Source organism: Pygocentrus nattereri, chromosome 24 (genome assembly GCF_015220715.1).
Source record: "Pygocentrus nattereri isolate fPygNat1 chromosome 24, fPygNat1.pri, whole genome shotgun sequence".
Classification (NCBI taxonomy): Eukaryota; Metazoa; Chordata; class Actinopteri; order Characiformes; family Serrasalmidae; genus Pygocentrus; species Pygocentrus nattereri.
The window spans coordinates 5,426,830-5,445,571 of record NC_051234.1 but is presented as its reverse complement, the minus strand read 5'-3'; the positions used below and the strand labels follow the sequence as shown (position 1 = coordinate 5,445,571).

Sequence of the window (18,742 nt, the reverse complement as noted above, 5' to 3'; positions counted from 1 at the left end):
CAGATACTACAGCCAATCACAGCACAACGAGTACAAACTAGTAGCCAATCCAAGAGCATGAGGCGGGCTTTGTCTGAATACGGGTGGGAAAAACAATAAAGCGTATAGGTGTGGGGAGGACGCTCGTTCATTGACAGCCAGGAGGGGAGCAGCTCGAAAAGGCGGAGTGGAGTAGGCACTAGAGGATCAGCACCGTATTCTAAAAATAGCACGAGCCAGAAATGTCCACTAATAACCCAGTCGATTCATAGTGGAGGATTTCCCACGCCTGCATTCACTACAGCGGCCAGCGGAGTAGAGAAGACTCAAAGCAGCCTCACTTCACAATGATGTGTACTCGCTCATTCACTGCGTAACGTCCATAAGAGCAGATCATTGGGGCGTTTCTCTACAGGAGCTGATTACTGACGTGATGGTGGTGTGCTAGTGTGTGTTGTGCTGGTATGAGGGGATCAGACACAGCAGTGCTGCTAGAGTTTATTAAACGCTGTCCACTCTATTAGACACTCGTACTGTGTTGGTCCATCTTGTAGAGACAGTAGCTCATCTGTTGCTGCAGTTTGTGTCGGTCATCCCCTACTCCTTCATCACTAGTCACAGGATGCTGCTAGCCCTTGGTTGGTGGACTATTCTCAGTCCAGCAGTGACACTGAGGTGTTTAAAACCCAGCAGCACTGCTGTGTCTGATCCACTCAGACCAGCACAACACACACTAAACAGACCATAACCATATCAGTGTGACCACAGTGCTGTAAATAAAATAAAAACACATGCAGCCCACTGCAACCGGCCCTAAAAGTGCCTTAAAAGGGCAAACACCATATGAGTGACCATGACCAGTTTTCCAAAGGCTTCCTTAAGAAGCAGTGGAGAAAGCCAAGAAGAGATTGAGCTGAGGAGATTGAAATGATGGGATTACAGAATAAGGAGTGCACAGGGAGGCTAGGTAGAGCTCAGATTAAGGGGATAAGTAGGACTGATTCAATGAACTTCGCTCGTTAGGGTGCCAAGGTTATAATCAGGTATCAACAGGGCTTTATCAGAGATGGCCAAGCACTTCAACCAGGCAATACAAAAGTAACAGACAATGTGAGGGTGTTTTATCATGAACATCATGGCTATAGATCATCACAACTGTGATGTTATTCACGATAACACACAACAGTGAGTTTTCTATTGGTTTCATGGAACAGTTCTGCAAAGTGAAGAAACAGCGCAAAAAAACCCCAAAAGTTTCAAATGTTTTTGCTTGTACTAACGTCTTTCATTAAAAACAGTAGTTTTGTGTTGCGACCATGGAATGATATGTGCCGTGGCGAACCATGATTAGAACCAGGCCCTCTGGGTTTTGGCCATAAACGTCAAAACTCTGTCAATTCCTAATTATGTTTGTATTTAATGTGTGCAAGGTCTTTAGTTTGGCTTCTGAAGGCCTAACCAATGGGAGAGCTTTTTCAGGTGTATCTATTCAGAAACCATGTAGAAAAAAATTGATCAATGTTTTGTCGACCTTTCAAAATTTTATACCTTTGGGTTCCAACCAAAATGTATCTGTGAATTAAGAGTATTACTTTGATACTTGCAGAATGTAAATATAGTGGTCATAATGATTCTATTAAATGAAATTGAAATGCAAATGACAGACATAATCAGGGTTCCCATAAAGGCTTAGAAGACCCTCTCAGGGTTCCCCAGTGGATACAGGTATGGCCAGACTGTGTGGTCTACTACTGTTGTATAAAACATAACATTAGTTATGTTTTTTATTTCTAAAAAAACTTCATAAATCTTGAGGTTATGATTGTATAAAGTCTATTTATTTCTCCAAGGTCTGTGAGTAATTCAGGTCATAAACATTCAGGAACATGACACCTTACTGCTGTAGAACAACCTAGTAATACTCCACAATAATGTAGTACAGAAATCACTTAGCAGATTCTTTACAGTGATAATAAAAAGAACTATGACCCTTGACGTCTCACTATGACCATCACAGCTGGTCTCCAGACAGTCCTCCAAAAAAACAAAGTAAAATATGGATTAGCTGAAAACTTGTTCACCAAAAAAAAGTTTTGGAATGGCTTTACTGGAGGGGTCTTCAGGTCAAAATGTCTTTAAAGGATGGGCGTGTTCGTTCAGGATGACTGAAGCCCTTCAGCAAATTGGCCCGTTATTATTCCACTACAGACACCACGTGTTTCTCCTTCTCGGTCACCAAGGGAACGGAGCCCGGCTTGCTGTGTTTGCGTACGTTTTGTGCCCTGAAAAAAAAAAAACAGAAGAACAAAGAGAGATGGACAATGAGAATGATGCATGACTCACTCATTCATTTCCTCCCTAGCACAGGTGAGTCCAGCAGCAAAACACACAAGCACTCAGGAACCAAATTCACAGAGCAAAGCTATGGTTTTGGGCTCCTGCATATACATTTAAAGGAGAACTTCACCCTTTATCAACCTGTATTCGGCAGCATACTCCACAGGTTAAAATCCATCAACTTTAAATTGGAGCTGCATGATTAATCATATTTATCATCATGATACAAGTGTCCATAAAGAACAAAGTGTTAAGGGCTGCGATGACAACACAGATCAAATTACACTATACCTGCACAGCAGCAGAGTAATGTAATCAGACTGGAAGAATTGTAGAGTTAAGAGCAGCAGTGTTTACTTGTGAGTTAGTCAACCACTCTGCTATAGAGCCAATCACAGAACAAAACATACAGACCTTAAAAACTACTCTACCCTGAACTGCTACCCTGTACAAATGCCTCCAATGAGATATTTTTTACTCCCAGGATGGTGCATAAAACACATGATGTAATGGCTACTGTTACAACAAACCTGCATCACCATAAGGAGCTTTTTGCTTTCTGTAGGCTTTAAAGAAATGCCTGTGTAGAAAAACATTCAAAGAATGCTGAGAGTTTTTCTAACAGCCTTAAATTTACACAAATAAATATGCTTGCAATTGTGATAAGTAGCTTCATTTTTATATTTTATAGCCAGAGATGGTGTTTTATAATTATAATTTAGATTTTATAAGTACAATTTAGCACCTCTCACATTACAATATCCAACAATTCTATTGAATCGATTTAATGGCAATATTGTACAGCCCTACAAAAATATGCAGATAATAGAAGGTGTTGAAGTAACCACAATTGTACTAAGAACATTTGGACACACATAACTTCATACCCTGAACTGGCGACTTTACGGGAGAAGGAAACCGTTAACTTTAATTTTCTCTAACGCAAGAAGATTTTGGACTTTTGTTCTATTCATCATGAAATGTTCGCACAATGTAAATAGCAGCAGTCATTTTCAAAAGATATTAAAAAAAAATCAATCATAATCATGTTGTTTGTGATTGCAATTAGGTCTAGTGTTAAATGTATGAAGCAAGAACAGCTGCATCAGTATAAAGAGCTTTTTGCCATTACAGAAATAAATGCTTAAATGAAAGCTCAGATTTCTTTTTAATTACAGAGGAGAAATTATTTACAAAGAATTCATCCTGCTCTTATCATTATAGTTTGTTGTATCATGATTGCAACTCTTGTTAATTGGGAACATTTCATCCAGCCCTAGAGTGAGTGGACCCCTCACATGGTGTTAAGAGCAGCACTGAGAAGCTACAAGGCAGCAAATCCACCTTCTCCTCTTTCCCTCCACCACACAAGTGAAGGAGTAGTGCCTGGAATCTGGCCAAGAGCTCAGAGCCCCAGCATGCAGCCCATAAGGACCTTTCAGCTGGCCATTGGAGCTCGGCCACAGTGCAAGAGCAAACACAAGCAGTAAGCCAAACTGTGCCAAGCAGCCTGTGCCAATGCCCCCTGCAAAACCTGTATTAATATTAATAACCAGATCTAAAGCAGGGTACTTGTGTGAAATAGTTATTTTGTTATACACATGCCAGCTGTCTCGCCACTGTCAAGTAACTGCAAACAATTAAGTTGTGACATATACTCTAGCAAGTCTCATGGATGGATAGCTTCTAAAAGCTTTTTCATTTCCAGAAGAATCCCAAAAAAATGTTTCAGTTTTTACTCTAACCAAGATGTCAATTTAGCTTCTAAAAAGTTATTACAGTAAAAAGAAGTTGCAGATGTGGTGAACACATTAACCCACTGCATTTTTACAGTAGTCTACTCTCAATTTGCCAGTACGACAGGATATTCTGTATCCACCCTGCAGTCTACTTAATTGTCTAATATGTCTAATGTGCAGTTTTCTAACGCTTCACCTCATCACAATGATGCCGTCATTCAAAGTTCTATGTGTGACATTAGATCCTTAACATTTCAGCTAACTTTCACAGGCATCACCTGTTTTACTCTTACTGTCCAAATCGTAAAATGGAAATTTTAAGCAAGATATTGCATGTATTATATGAATATAACAGATCATCAGGACTGAAATAATGCTTCATACACTGTGACATATCAATGTGGAGGTGGCAGTTTAACTATTTATATCCATGTCAACAGATCCTCCAGTCACTGTGTATTTTTACAATAATTAAGTGAAACTGAATTACAGTGAAGTGATGCACTTAATAATTTTACAAATCATCATCAGTATATCTAACGTGAGAAAAGAAAGAACTTTTGTTGTTTTTTTTGTTTTTGTTTTTTTTTGCAGCACTATGGAAATGGCTTGGTTACTGCTGAATATGACAGAAGGCTGGACCGGGATGAGCAGGGATAAACAAAGGAGAAGAGAGCACTTACTTCCTACGTCGTGCTTCCTTCATCTCACGCAGCTCTCGCTTCTGTTTGAAGAGGTCTCTGGGCAGGTGGCGGTGGCGGGCAATGCGTCGCACCTGCGGATGGTGCTGGAACTTGTCCCTCAGCTTCTGGTTGTAGTTAAGAGCTGCCTTCTCTCTGGGGGTAAGCTGTAGATGACAGGGAAAGGTTGAAGGTGAGGGTGGAGGGGAAAAAAATGTAAGTGCTCAAACGATGTTGAAAAGATAAAACACATTTGGCCATCCTTCTGCCACTGACCACAGACATCAGAAAAAGCATGTTTTTGCCAGAATTTAGTTGCAGTGGAGGCTAAAGTAGCTAAAAAAACTTAACCGTTCATAATCTCAAACAGACTTGATTATGTAGATTCTGCCACAGCACTGAAAGATCTGCCACCCTTTGAGGCCAGGCTGGCGGCCCACAGTCCACGGTCAAGGGAGCTGAGGGCCTTTGGGAGGCTGTATGGACAGATAAGCTTTGAGATACATATGACAGGCAAATTATGCAGACGGCACAGCACTGAAGTGCTGCTGAAAGAAGAGGAAACCATGTTCTGATGTTGAATTCCCTCATTGGTGCTGACCGTCATAAAACCACGTTCCCTCCACCAGGGTTCACTGAAAGCCATCATTTCTGGCGTGTTCAGTTCCTGAACTAGAGTACACCGTAATATATGATTTTTTTCTGTTAAACTCTGTAACAGAAAACTACTTGATGCAGGCAAATAATCATATTTCACCACATCTGACTGTGATATCTGCATTTCAACCTCATTCATCCCCGGTTTGAGTGTTCGCTATGCTTATTGTGCATGGAGACCAGCACAAACAGATCCGGTCCAGTTTAGCTTTGTTTTCATCATGTGATAACAGGGCGACCTTGGATTTTGAGAGCTTTATTGATGTGTGTTGTACTCTCTTTTTGCCTTGGTGTCCAGTGTAGCGCTCGGTAACATGCGGCAGAGTCAATGTGGCTCTTTTACTGCCACCTTGCATTGGCACAGCAGGATTCGATTTTTAGGTAAAATAATACTTCTTTGCAGTAAAATAAAGCTTTGTTGAGCATTCTAACAGTTTCAACAATAAATGGTCCCAAATACTGAAATTTATGTATAACTGCAAATTCACCGACCTTTAACCCTGAATTTCAGCACACAGACTGCTCGTCATAGGCAAATTCTTGCCCAGCTGGTAGCTAATAAAATGGCAAAGAACTGAAAGATTCAAGAAAATCATTGAGAATTTCCAGACGTACAGATTCATTTGCACTGATAAGCACTCAAGCTGGTTTCCCTGATATACTTAATCTGCATTGAGACTGTTGAGAGAAACTGTTCTACTTTTGCAGAAAAGTTTCCTGCCAGAGATGCGAGAACAGAGGCTATAACAGAGCTAAAGCTTAAAGCAGAGCAAAGTACGTCTGCATTTTCTTTCATATTACATTGTATTATACATTATTTGAGCCTATGCTAGGACATTTGCATATATTATGCAGATATTTACAGCCAAGGTGTTCAGACATTACACCTATAAAATAGACTAAAATGTTGGCTTGACTTGTTGAAATGGGACAAAATGGATCCCTGGTGTAGTGTGAGCACCCTCATGACAAAATGACAAGGAATTCTGTTAAAGAGGGACGTTACGTTTGTGATGTTCCCTATTTCAAAAATCTATTAGTACCTTAAAAGTCACGTAGCACAGAAAAAGAAATGTCTGGTTAAAAGGCTAGATGTCAAAGCTCCCCAAACCTATGTTAAAGGAATATCTAACAGCACCAGCATGATCACAAAAAGCTTAGACTTTCCTATGTATTTAAAGCACGAGTTCTATTAAACTGTATGCACTATAATTGCTATTGTTTATTCACACATGAACAAAACTGATCCATTTTGAATCAAAGCTGTTCTTGTTCAAATTACAAAATCAAAACAATCCATAACTACATAAGACATCTAAAGTCTCACCGTCCCATAAAACTCCCCTCCCACTGCCTGCAGCTCATCTAAATGCACCCTCTACTAAAGGCTTTCATTCTAATTAAAAGCAATGATTTTTTTTTTCCCTCCCAAATTTAATTTGTTTAAGGCCAATAGCTGCTGATGCCATCGAAATGCACTGCTTCTCTAGACAGAAAGGAGAGGCCCATTAAACCTTATTTACAGCATTCTTGACAATGTTCACGTGTGAGATGATGAACAGCACAAGCTTTTATAGACTGTATTGTAGACATTAACCTCTGCAACATATACCACCATAAACCTGTTACAGGAACTACTACAGTAAAGAAGAACGATGTTCCTTTTACAGTAACATTTAAGAAACTACAGTAATGAGTGAGGTAAGTGCAGAAGGGAAAAGGCTGACAAATATAGCTGGCATAGTTTTCCCTTTCCTGTTTTTTGTTTAGCTGCACTATATAAGATTTTTTTGACAGAAGCAGCAATAATTTACAAGTCAGATGTAAAGGGTCGGAATTTCGCATCATACTTCTTTACATGCTAACATCACAAGCACAGGTTTAAAAAAAAGGTGTGACCTGATATTTAGGCCTCTCGTGTAAAATCAACCTTATACTGATGAAAATACAATGACAATAATAGATAATTCACTCAGAAGGCATGCCCTTCAAGTTTTGACCGAGTTCTCTTTGAATACTCTCTTTCAACATGGTCGCATTTCAGATTCATTCGCTCAAGAAAGGGGTCCAAAGCACAAATGATGGCACAAAATGTTCTGCATGTTCTGTGCAATTATACATTTTAGCCAGAGAGGTCTCCAAATCCCCAAAACTTACACAGTGCAGCTTTAATAAGAAAACATTTCCTTTTTCAACAACGGGTAACAGCGTTTTTAAGGCTACCTCCATAAAGACTGAAATAAGGACTTAAATAAAGACTTAACACATAAATAAGGACAGAATTGCATATGTGTAAAGCAACATTTACAAATAAATAATCGCAAGATAAATGTTTTATGAAAGAATATGACGCTGAATTGACATTATTTAATAGAACTTAAGGTAGAGGAGCAGTTCTAAAAAGTATTTTGATTTTGGTCATTTTCATACATGTTCTGTTAGGTATGAACCTTAATTTTCTTATGTACAATTTTATAAAATTTTACTTTGTCCATATAAGTATGAAAGTTGAATGTACTGAAAGTTACTACAGATGTGTTTAATTTTGGTAAACAATTTCTGTCCTCAAAGTTTTATCAAAATTGTGTGAGTGCAGACATATGCACAGATACACAATCTGCACAATATTTTGGTTTTCTAAAATTTAGTAAACTGTAACAGACAAAACGGGACCCATAGAACCAGAGAAAAGAATATAATAACTACAATGATTTTATTGTATGATTTAAGTGTTTTACAAACAGCACTGCATTAAATCCAATTAAACAGCCCTGATTTAGCTCACTTTGTAATGAAATGTTGTTAGGGAGCGTTTAAGTATTGATATTAAATATATTGCCATATAATAAAATTAAAAGATCATCATATCACCCATCTCTACACTTACATTATGAATCCATAATCTGACATGGTTCTAGACTGGCCTGTGATATTTTGACTTTTTTTTTTTTTTTTTTTTAACTTTTGTTGGACTTCACTTTTCTCCTCCACCTCCTGCCTCAGTTTCAAATCTGTGTGTTTGTTCTTTTGCAACAAAATAAAACAAACAAATAAATAAATAAATAAAAACAATTTTACTATGTGTTTGAGACTCTTGCTTCAGTTCAGCCGCTCTGTCTGCTGCCACTGACCCAGGAAAATCAGCACTATTTCACAAATGTTTAGAGTTTACAATCAGCATTCTTTGCCACACCACAAAAGACTGAAGACCTCCGATATGAGATGTGACAGGACGGTCATCCAGACAATTCTCTTAAAGGCTGAGCCTTGATTCAGCATGTCCTCTAAATTTAATTAAAAAACCCTACAACTTGATTGTTTGATTCTTCATTATTTTTCCAAAGTGGCCAGCTTTAAGTGATTGGCCCGATTTAAAGTGCTGACAGGTGCACAGCTCATCTGATCCGTTTAAGAGAAAAGCGTCAGAATAAATCTTATCCACTGTACATACAGAGAGGAGATGGGCCAAAACCCTGCCAGCACTGAGCTGCATTAAAAAGTCAGAGCCACTGAGGCTCAGGGACGATGGAGAGACCTCTTAAATGAATACAGAAATGAACCCCTCTCTGTCTTCTCTCTCTTGTAAATAAAGGCTGTATGCGTATTTCTACTTTATCTACAACAAAATTAACTGTTAAGAAGCACAAATGTCAGAAATGTCACATAAATCAAGACAGTTTGTCTAGATCAGGGGTCAGCAACCCAAATATCAAGACAACAGCGGGCAGGGGCTCTGCAACCAAACAGAGCGAAGGCTCTGCAACCGAACGAGAGCGAGACCTAGTACCTAGGTAGGGAGTACCTAGTAGGGAGATGCATCTACTGAGACAGTGTTTTCTCCTCAAGTCTGCAGTTGACCAATAAGAAGCTGGATAACTTTAGTTTTGCGGTTTCCCCTCGCTCTGGTATCTGATATGTTTGTGTGATGTCTTGACAAAGGAGTTGGCTGAAGTTTTAGCACATATTTGATCCTTGTCTTAAGCAATGTCAGCACTCTGTCACCATTCGGTCTACCACTTCGCCATTATTGTACTCAACTTGCAAAACTAACCATTTCAAGCAGCGGCTAACAAAAGTTTTAATCCAGTTCCAAGAGCTGCACATTGGAGTATTTTACACTCATAGTTATGACTTTTGAAGTTTTACTTCAGACTGATAACGTCCAAACTGCCGATGCGCTTCTGGGCAACTGAGGGAACTACACTATGTGTATGTAGTTATAAGCGTCTATATATTACAGATGTGCTTGAATTTTAATTATGCATGTTTTTTTACAGCACTTTCTAGATGAACATAATGTCTTGGTTGGGTTGTTTGTGTGTTTATACCATTATATAAGCAATAAACTCACATTACAACTGCTTGAAGAGAGAAATAAACCAGATGGCCTTTTCTTGGCAAAGGCTGAGTGGTGGCAACACTGCCATACAGCTACTTATTGAGAGTGATTCCCTTTCTTACTGAGCATCATTCTAAGTGCTTGGCAGTGGCTTCTACTGTTGATGATGGCAGATTCTCTCCACGTCTAGAGTATCAGTACACTGGCGTCCAGCCACATCAGAGACAAACCTCTTAAAACACAAGAACACCCCTGAGGAAGACCATCCAGAATAAGCTGGAGAATCATTTATCTGTTATACCTTATCAGCTTAGCTGGCATTGAGCTTGGTCACTAATTTCGATCAAGTAATTTGTCAAACATAAGCCATTATCTGATTGTTGGGTCAAAACACCCAGAGAAGCTCATACAGGAATGTCTGCATTCTTCAGCATGCTGATAGAAGACTTGGGCCTCTTTTCCATGCAGGTAACCTTTCCACATGGACATGGTTCGACATGGAACACTTAACCTCTGGCTCAGTTAGCTGACCGTACTCGGGGGCCACAGAAACGTTTGGTGGGACGATGTCACGGCGTAGCTTTTTGCTGATCAGTTCTGTTTATGCCAGTAATGTGCCACCGCATCCTGCTGCACCACTCCAAACCTCAAAGCATTCAAATAAATTCAGTTTGCTTAAATAAACGATAGCAGTGCACAAATTTAAATCCACCATTCAATAGACAAAGTTTCAATTTAAAACCAATTTCTAAATGTTAAACGGCGCTGCCTAACCAGTTAAACGAGAGCAGCTGGTTAGCGTGAGCTCGGCTAGCATGCTGCCAGTGCTGCTCACCACAGAACCAGATCCGATTCTGACTGACTTAAAGCTTTACTGACACAAATTTAGAAGATAATGACGTATATCTGGGGAGAAACGTCGAGTGGCTGATGTTAAAAGGGACAGAAAGCTAAAATCAACCTCTTCTGGTGTCTGAAGCTGGACCCTCCTAGCTAGACTACGGCTTATCCAGCTCTACTACCCTAGCTAACATAGCTTAGCTAAAGAGATCCAAAGCAGGTTCGATTTGACAAACTGGTGCTCTGGTATCACAAGTGTAGATGATAAAAACTTATAACAGCGAGAGCAAACTCGACTGATCGGTGTTGGAGTGACAGAAACCGAAATCGGACGCGTTGTGTTAGAGCTTTATGCTGTAGCCTGCTAAGCTAATGCAAATGCACTGTGCCTCCCACTGAAGTACAGACTCAGTTCTAGCGTACCGATAATTAAAAACACATGTTCAGAGGATAAAGACTCGTATCTGAGAGTATAAATTCGAATGACTGGTGAAGAAGCGTTAAAGATAAAAAAAATAGGATTGTTCTGTGGCGCTTTGAGTTCTACCCAGGCAACAGCTTCTCTCAAGAGGTTAGCCACACTCCTTGGATGGAGACAACATGCGTAGCTTATAAATTACATGAAACATAGACCTTTCAACAACTTTACAAGCCAGTCTGAATCTTCACAACCCTCCCCACCTCTTCAGTTACTGATGTATCCCACTTGGGTCTAGTTTAAAATCAACCATTTAAAAACATCAAGCACTAAAGCTCAGAACACTGAACAGAAGGAACACAGGAATACATCATCGTATTAACAGGAGTTAGAAGTTCAATCCTAAAGGCTCACCAGTCCCAACTTCTCCGAGGCGTTGGCCTTCCAGAGCCGGATGTTCATTTCATCTGAGCCGCTCAGGATGTACTTATTGTCAGCTGACCATTTCACACAGATGACGTGCTGCATGCGCTTGGTGTGGTACACCTCCCTGCAGTGAGATAAGACAGATCAATTATTTCAGATTTTTCTCACAAAAAAAAAATATTAATAAATTTTTTCCCCCATTTTTATTAGGCCCACTTTCTAATTCCACAAATAAAGGCTGCAGTCAGTCTGTTTCTAGGCCGTTAGCCCCCCTTTTATCCTGTTCTTCAATGGTCAGGACCACCACAGAGCAGGTATTAGTTGTGTGGTGGATCATTCTCAGCACTGTAGTGACATTGATGCGGTGGTGTTTGTGTGTGTTGCGCTGGTAAGAGTGGATCACTGCTGCTGGTGCTTTTAAACACTGTGACCACTCACTGTCATCTGTGCAGATGCCTTAACATACATCGCCCAGCCCTACACCTCACCCAAAAGTGACCATCATGATGGTGTATTAAATACGCAAATCTGGCTCTCCTCACTCACCTGCTGTGGCCACTGTTTTTGGGGAAGATGCGGATAGTCTTATCGAAACTGGCTGATACAAACTCTTTCCCTGTGGGGGAGTAGTCCACATCCAGCACAGCAGAGACGTGGTCCATGTGTACGGTCACTGGAACGTCCAGGCGCCTCATATCATATGTGTACAGACTGCCAAGAGAGAACAGATTAACATTTATTTCATCAGTGAAGTGTAGGAAATCTAGCGATATCATGGTCTGAGTACTTAGTGTCCACAAGGCAATTAATGAATTACCATGTTCTATTCTTTAATAAAGAAGTAAAATATTTTTAGTTCTATGTATTTTATATGGCTTACTTGTAGTCCTCATTGGAGCATGTGAAATTGTATGCTTCCATGGGGTTCCAGCACAGCGTGTTACTTCTCAGTTGCATTATGATCTGAAATAGAACACAGTGTTATCAATCGCACCAAGATGCAAAAACACTAAAGGTCCTGCACCTTAAGGGCTTATAAACAAGACTGTGTGTACCTTTTTAAGTGGTGCAGATTCCCTCATGTCGTACAGAATGATACTTCTATCTGAGGCACAGCTGGCAAGAAGTTCAGTCTGTCAAAACAAGCATTTCATAAAGTTTTTATCCTTTCCACAAAAATATAAAATTAACAACAAAACCTGTGTTGACGCATCAATGTGTGAGTGATGTCATCAGCATGTCAGACTTTTGTTTTGGTGAAACGTTCAAAAGATTTATTTTCTCCTGTCATTCATTGTGCATTACCTTCAAATAATTTCCGCTGTTTAAAAAATGTGGAATACATCATAACCTGCTACTGTAATGATACTTTCACTATGCACTTTAGACTGTAAACACTGCTGATATACATTGTTATGCTTATATTCAACGTGTTGTAACCTCATACCACTTAGTGCAATACCTGCTCTCTTGCAAGTACAACAAATCTGTCATATGCTTATATGCTGGGTCAGGTTGCAGTAATATCAGGGGAAGGTCTGCTGCCAAAGCATTTCACATAAGCCAATGCTGTGACAAAATAGCCTTTTCGACAGATTCTCTTGGGGGGAAACTTGCAAGATCAAGTGAACGAGGGCACAATAAAAGTAGCCTTTTGTTAAGTTTTGAACTCAAGCAGCATAGGGGAATCTGACCACTTCCATGCCGACAGTTCAATCCCGGAATAGTTTGAAGTAGCAGTGGGTGACACGCCAGTTCATCTTCTTGAAATTGGCCATAACCCTTATGACGATGTGCCACAGAAAACAACGTACATACAGTACAACATGCTTGTTTAGCCAGTATAGCTGCCACTCACATTTCTGTAACATAAGTTTATCTATAAACTGATCAGTTTTTTGTACAAGGCAAAACTCAGACAAAATTACTTCCTTTAACCATCCTTTTGTAGCTGAAATAACTGCAAAAACCACCTTTACTGGATAACGTATGTATGTTTGCACTCACCTCCACAGGATTATAGCGAACACAGCTGAAGCTGTCCACCCCCCAGCTGAAGGAGCGGATGGGGCTGCTCCTTTGCTCGTCCCAGATATCCACAGTCTGACCGCAGGTAGCAAACGTGCCTTCTGTCTGGTGGTGGTCAATGCCTGTGTATACCGCCTGCAGGAGAAGGAGCACAGCGTTATAAATCACAAATGGGGGCAACTCCATATTAAAGACCATGGTGTTGGAATGGCATGTCCAACAAGCTCATATAGGTGCGCTAGGTATGTCCACATACTTTTGGCCAGACTGTGAATTCACAAAAAGATCAATTCCACTTTTAAAGAATTATATAATCATAGCACACCTTCCCAAGAATAGTGTTCAGAGGCTCTTCCTGCAGCCCACGACCAGGAGGCTCCATGTTCCACTGCTTGACAGTTTTGTCATCTCCTACCTGCCAAAGAAAATAAGAACCTTTCAGAACATCAACCTTACCTCAACACGCACATAGGAGTGGACAGTGGAATTATATTCATAATTATCATGATTAATTATGTCACAGTAAGCCTTCCTGAACAGTTCACAGACATACTTCTATATTTCATTACCAGTAGACCATAATTAAAGGGAAATTCCAATGTTTTTCAAAATGTCAGCATTATTAATTATTAGTCTTTGAGATGCAAACAAAGTAATTGAGTGGTTTGACTCCTTTACAGTGGTGGTGACAAAAACCAGGTGTCACAATGTAAATAACACAAACACAACCATTTTAATTACTAAACAAAGCAGCTACTGAACCTCCTGAGTTTTTATATGTAAGGCTGCTGATGGTAACACCGTGGTAAACCTGAATAAATAAGTGTACTTTGCGGACTATTTCACCTTACAATGTCCTGCATGTACCCCACCACCACGAATAGATTTCAAAAAATCTGTTGGTGTTTTCATCCAAACGCTACTTTTAAAACTACTGTACAATAATGAGTGTGTTTACTAATCCGATCATAATCATATTTTAGCAGTAATCTGATTATTCAAACGGTCATGTAAACAGCATACTCCGGCTTCTAGAGTAAAATTAAGAAAACTCAAAGAAAGCTGGATTTTTGCTCAGTAATCAGATTTAATAAAAGAGCATACATGCACATTAATCACTGCATGTATACTCACTCTGATTTCTTCCGTTTTCTCGGTCGAACAGACTGCAGTACCGGAAATAAGCACGTAGCATTTACTACAGCCCCTGTGAGATGGCATCAAAATACTTTGAGAGATGCCAAAACTGACTACACTTAACGACTTAAATATCTGTCATATTGTAGATCATGAAAGTTCATATTTTCAGGTAAATGTTCATGAAGTTTGGCGCTTTGATCGGATTACTGACAAAGATTTTCTGCAGTTATTGGGTTGTTAAGTGCCTGTAAAGGCACTTTTTACTGGGATACATCACCATAGCAACATGTGCAGCACATCTAACCTACTCCCAGGGACGTTAACATTACGATGTAAATGCACTTTACATCTTAGACATCTGGCAACTTATCCATATCCATTTCATGTGAAGGAGCTTTTAGAGACAGATTTCACATATTCAGACATCTGGTTACTACCAGTGTGATTGACTAAGGCCCAACCCCATTTCACCCCTTGCCCCTAACACTTAGCCCTACCATTCTGTTTTGCCCGTTCACGTCTAGGGGTAGAGTTGTCCGGACTGTTCTTGAGATGGGGGGGTAGGGTGAAGTGTTAGGGCTAAATGGCCCTTCAAACGGAGATTTTTCAGAGGTACATTACAAACGGAGTGTTATGAGAAAATCCCTATGATGGCTGCACAAGCGACCAAAGAGACACAATCATGTAAGTATTTCTCTGTTATAAAGCCGTTGTATTGTAAGAACCACTGTAATAGCGTTTTATGGTCATTTCCTTCATAACACGGATAAAAATCGATAGTAATATGCTGATGTCTCGGTCGCTACCTGTCGAAATTTCCCATTCCACCTTAAATGGTGCAGCAGTTACGTTCTGGTGCGTGACGTTGCTGCACCATTTAAGGTGGAACAGGAAATCGATCATGAAGCTGGCGATTAAAAAGATAAGCTCAGCTTTATATCACTTTATATCACAAGAATTCTTGGTTGCGATAATAAATAACTGCCCCCCCCTTTGAAGGCGTATGATGCCCTAAATGTATTTAAACAGTGAGGAGCTGAACTTTCCCCTCCTCTGCCGTCACTGCAGACAGGTAGGGTCGTCTGCAGAGCAGCGCCAGTAGCTGTTAATGAAGTGATGTAGTTTTTTGTTTGTGCTCTTTTTCATCCAGTAACTCATTTGATTGATTAATGCGTAAAACTGAATGAATCACGAGCGCCCATGCTTTTCAGTCTTCTTCGGATTAATGGCAAATATCAGCGCAATGTACCATTTTTGCTATAGTCTGGAGACAAAGCAGGAAAACACAACCTGGTTATTTTTTCCAGGCTATTTTAAATATGATTCACCTGTCCTGGCATGTGGCAAGTGAGATCTCCACAGCTGGAGACGGCGTATTGGAAATGGCCGGAAAACCTCGTCTCTTCTTTTTATGTAAAAGTCGCTGTCGACAACTGACAACGTATCCGGTTCTTGAAGGGTCGTAACATTTCATAGGGGGAAGATTTCAACCACTAGCCCTTGTAACTCAGTTTCAAGGGGGAGGGTTACACTCGAAAACAAGGGGCAGGGGTAAATATAGGAAATGGGATTGGGCCAAACATTCACACGTAAAGTACATTTCTCTGGAACGACGCACATTTAGCAAAAACATAGGAATTCCCCTAAAAAAAAAAAAGGTTGATCTTTAGCATAGACCCATGCACACGCTGTGAGACACATTGTCAAGTACCGTGAAAAAGGAGGATCCACAAAAGCGAGAGCATATTCCCCTCACAAAGCCTTCGTGAGCTTGGATTGTGCGCATGCATTCACGCTTGCTCAGGTTCCAGATTTTCACCTATAATGGAAAACAAGTAACAGACTGTTAGAGACATCAAGAGTACAGAGGGCTGTCTCACAGAGCAGGATCTCTTGCTTAGCAGGCTAACTTTAAGCTCAGTCTGATCTTTCCATCTTATTGTGGTGGAGGGATTTTTACTACGATACCTCATCATAGCAAAATATGCAACACATCTAACCTGCTCCAATGGACGTTGGCATTAGGATTTTGTTTATTTATAAACTTTTGCACCAATCAGGGCAAGTTTCTGACCACACAGGGACAGAGGTTGACCTCTTCAGTCCTTTTTCTGAGTCACTTTTTTATTCCATTTTCTTTTTTTTGCGGCATCAATCATGTGAAAAATGTTGCTGTTTAGTCGAGGAAACAAATCATACTTTAACTATAGATATCAAGAATATAAAGCAGCCACTTCTCCATTTAGGACTAACATGCTATCAGTGGTGACAGAGTTGCTCTTTCGCACTATAAATGCTTCACCTTCTACATATTTACATAAATGCCATGCTTATCCAAGTTAAACGTGCTTCATGAGAAAGGCCCTTGATGAGAAAAGCGTGATCCCTGACCAGTGGCCTACCTCTCCATCACAGGCACCTGACAACACCACAGACAGAGTCTTTGCATGCTTGGCCAGGCAGTTAATGCCATCCCTGTGGCCATCCAGCGAGGCCACAAAGGGCTTTGCGAAGATGCGTTCCAGCTTGGTGGCATTCAAAGCTCTGGTGTACTCTCTGGACACTTCAAATGGGTGGATCGTAGGGTCATAATTTCTGGGAACTGGAAGAAAATGACAGGTAAATTCAACAAAACTCACAAGCAAGCGGAGCATCCACAGATGGAGGAACTCCACAGATTTTTCTGCATTTCTGCTAAATTAAAAGGTTAACATCGACAAAACCAATCAGAGTGGTTTAGTGTCAAATGCTCCATTGCAGAGAAACTTAACTGACTTGTTCTCAACTGAAGTGTTCTCAGTGTTGGTGATAGGAACCAGACGTCTGAGGAGTTTAATGCCTCTAAAAATTCCGTCACAAATGGCAATGAACACACCGCCTGACGCTGTTTTAAAGTAGTACTGTAATAAATTTGGATCTAAACCTTACTTTAATTTTTAATCCACTGTTTAATGCATTCTTGGAAGAAGGACACATGAAGGGTGGTCTAAGGCAAATCAGTCCCAAAAGAAAACTTTTTTATAGACTTGACAATTACTTTACCATTGTCACCATAATATATAAAACTTCCTAAAGACACTTGAAGAGCCCCTGGGGGTTTTGATAGTGAATAAAATAGCGATGTGTGTTGTAAACATGGAGACCTCTGGTTCCTATCACCACCACTGTAAAGAACATTTCTCCACCACGACTTTGTTTACATCCCAGCTATTGATTTAGACACGAATTTGGAGAAGTCCCCTTTCAATGTATATCGAGGGTATCATTACTGTCATGTTAGAGAAACGCTGGCTTAGCTGAAGCTCCACGTTTGCAGGCGAGCTGGACGAAGGCTGTGCTATGCATTAGCCAGCGTTAGCACGTTAGCCTCAGCACTCACCACGCTGGATGTCTCGCGTCGTCTCCCGAACATAATCGTCCGGGTTCCTGCAAAGCACTTTCACCTTCATGCCGCCTTATTTATCTGCGTGTTGTTATGCAGCTTGGCTTAATCTCAATCTAGTCACACGGCGCTGAAGCACACAGTAAACTCAACATGGCCCAACCACGTGTTTACGTGACGTGATAAGAGCGCGCAGGGAAAGAATGCGCATCCAATCGCGCTGCTGCCCCCTGCTGGTCGAACAGGGCGAAGCCTAAACCTGTAATATTTATCACTTCACTGAATTAAAGACTCAAGTAAAAGTAGCAGGTAGCGGTGGCGATGTATGAGCACCCATGTACCAGTACCTAAGCATAATTAAATGGTTTCGATTTAAACAAAGCCATTATGAGTGGTTTTGTTGCGAAACGCTCCGTTTTAGAGAAACTTACCGAGTCGTATTTGTAGCGGTGGTGATAGACATACGCTGCCTGATGTCTGAGACGTTGTTTATGATAGTTTTGTGATAAGGTTTTGGCTCAAAATGTATTTTAATTCATTTATTTTAATCCAATCCTGGCGGAGGAGTACATGTAGAGCGTTATAAAGCAAAATAGTCCCCAAAGAATTTTTTTCCTATTTACGATTACCATTATCGGCATTACGTATAAAAACAGGGGGCACATGTAGGTTCCCTGGTGATTTTAGATAGATAATAATTAAAATGGCTATTTTTGTGTTGTTGACGCCCCTGTGGAGAAATCCGTAAGTTTCTGTACGGTAAATCATTTCGCGTCA

The 18,742-nt window shown here is 40.4% G+C and overlaps 1 protein-coding gene across 1 annotated transcript; it reads right to left on the bottom strand.

The window, feature by feature from the left end:
- Positions 1-1,795: 1,795 nt before the first annotated feature.
- dcaf13 (ddb1 and cul4 associated factor 13) lies at positions 1,796-18,158 on the bottom strand. The gene is made up of 11 exons (XM_017715668.2): positions 17,963-18,158; positions 16,986-17,185; positions 16,295-16,402; positions 13,769-13,858; positions 13,423-13,578; positions 12,471-12,548; positions 12,296-12,378; positions 11,962-12,126; positions 11,404-11,539; positions 4,739-4,902; positions 1,796-2,261 (listed from the first exon to the last, which is right to left on the bottom strand). Exons 1-11 carry the CDS (start codon positions 18,030-18,032, stop codon positions 2,174-2,176), a joined length of 1,338 nt encoding a protein of 445 aa, XP_017571157.1. The 5' UTR covers positions 18,033-18,158; the 3' UTR covers positions 1,796-2,173.
- Between the last annotated feature and the right edge of the window lie 584 nt (positions 18,159-18,742).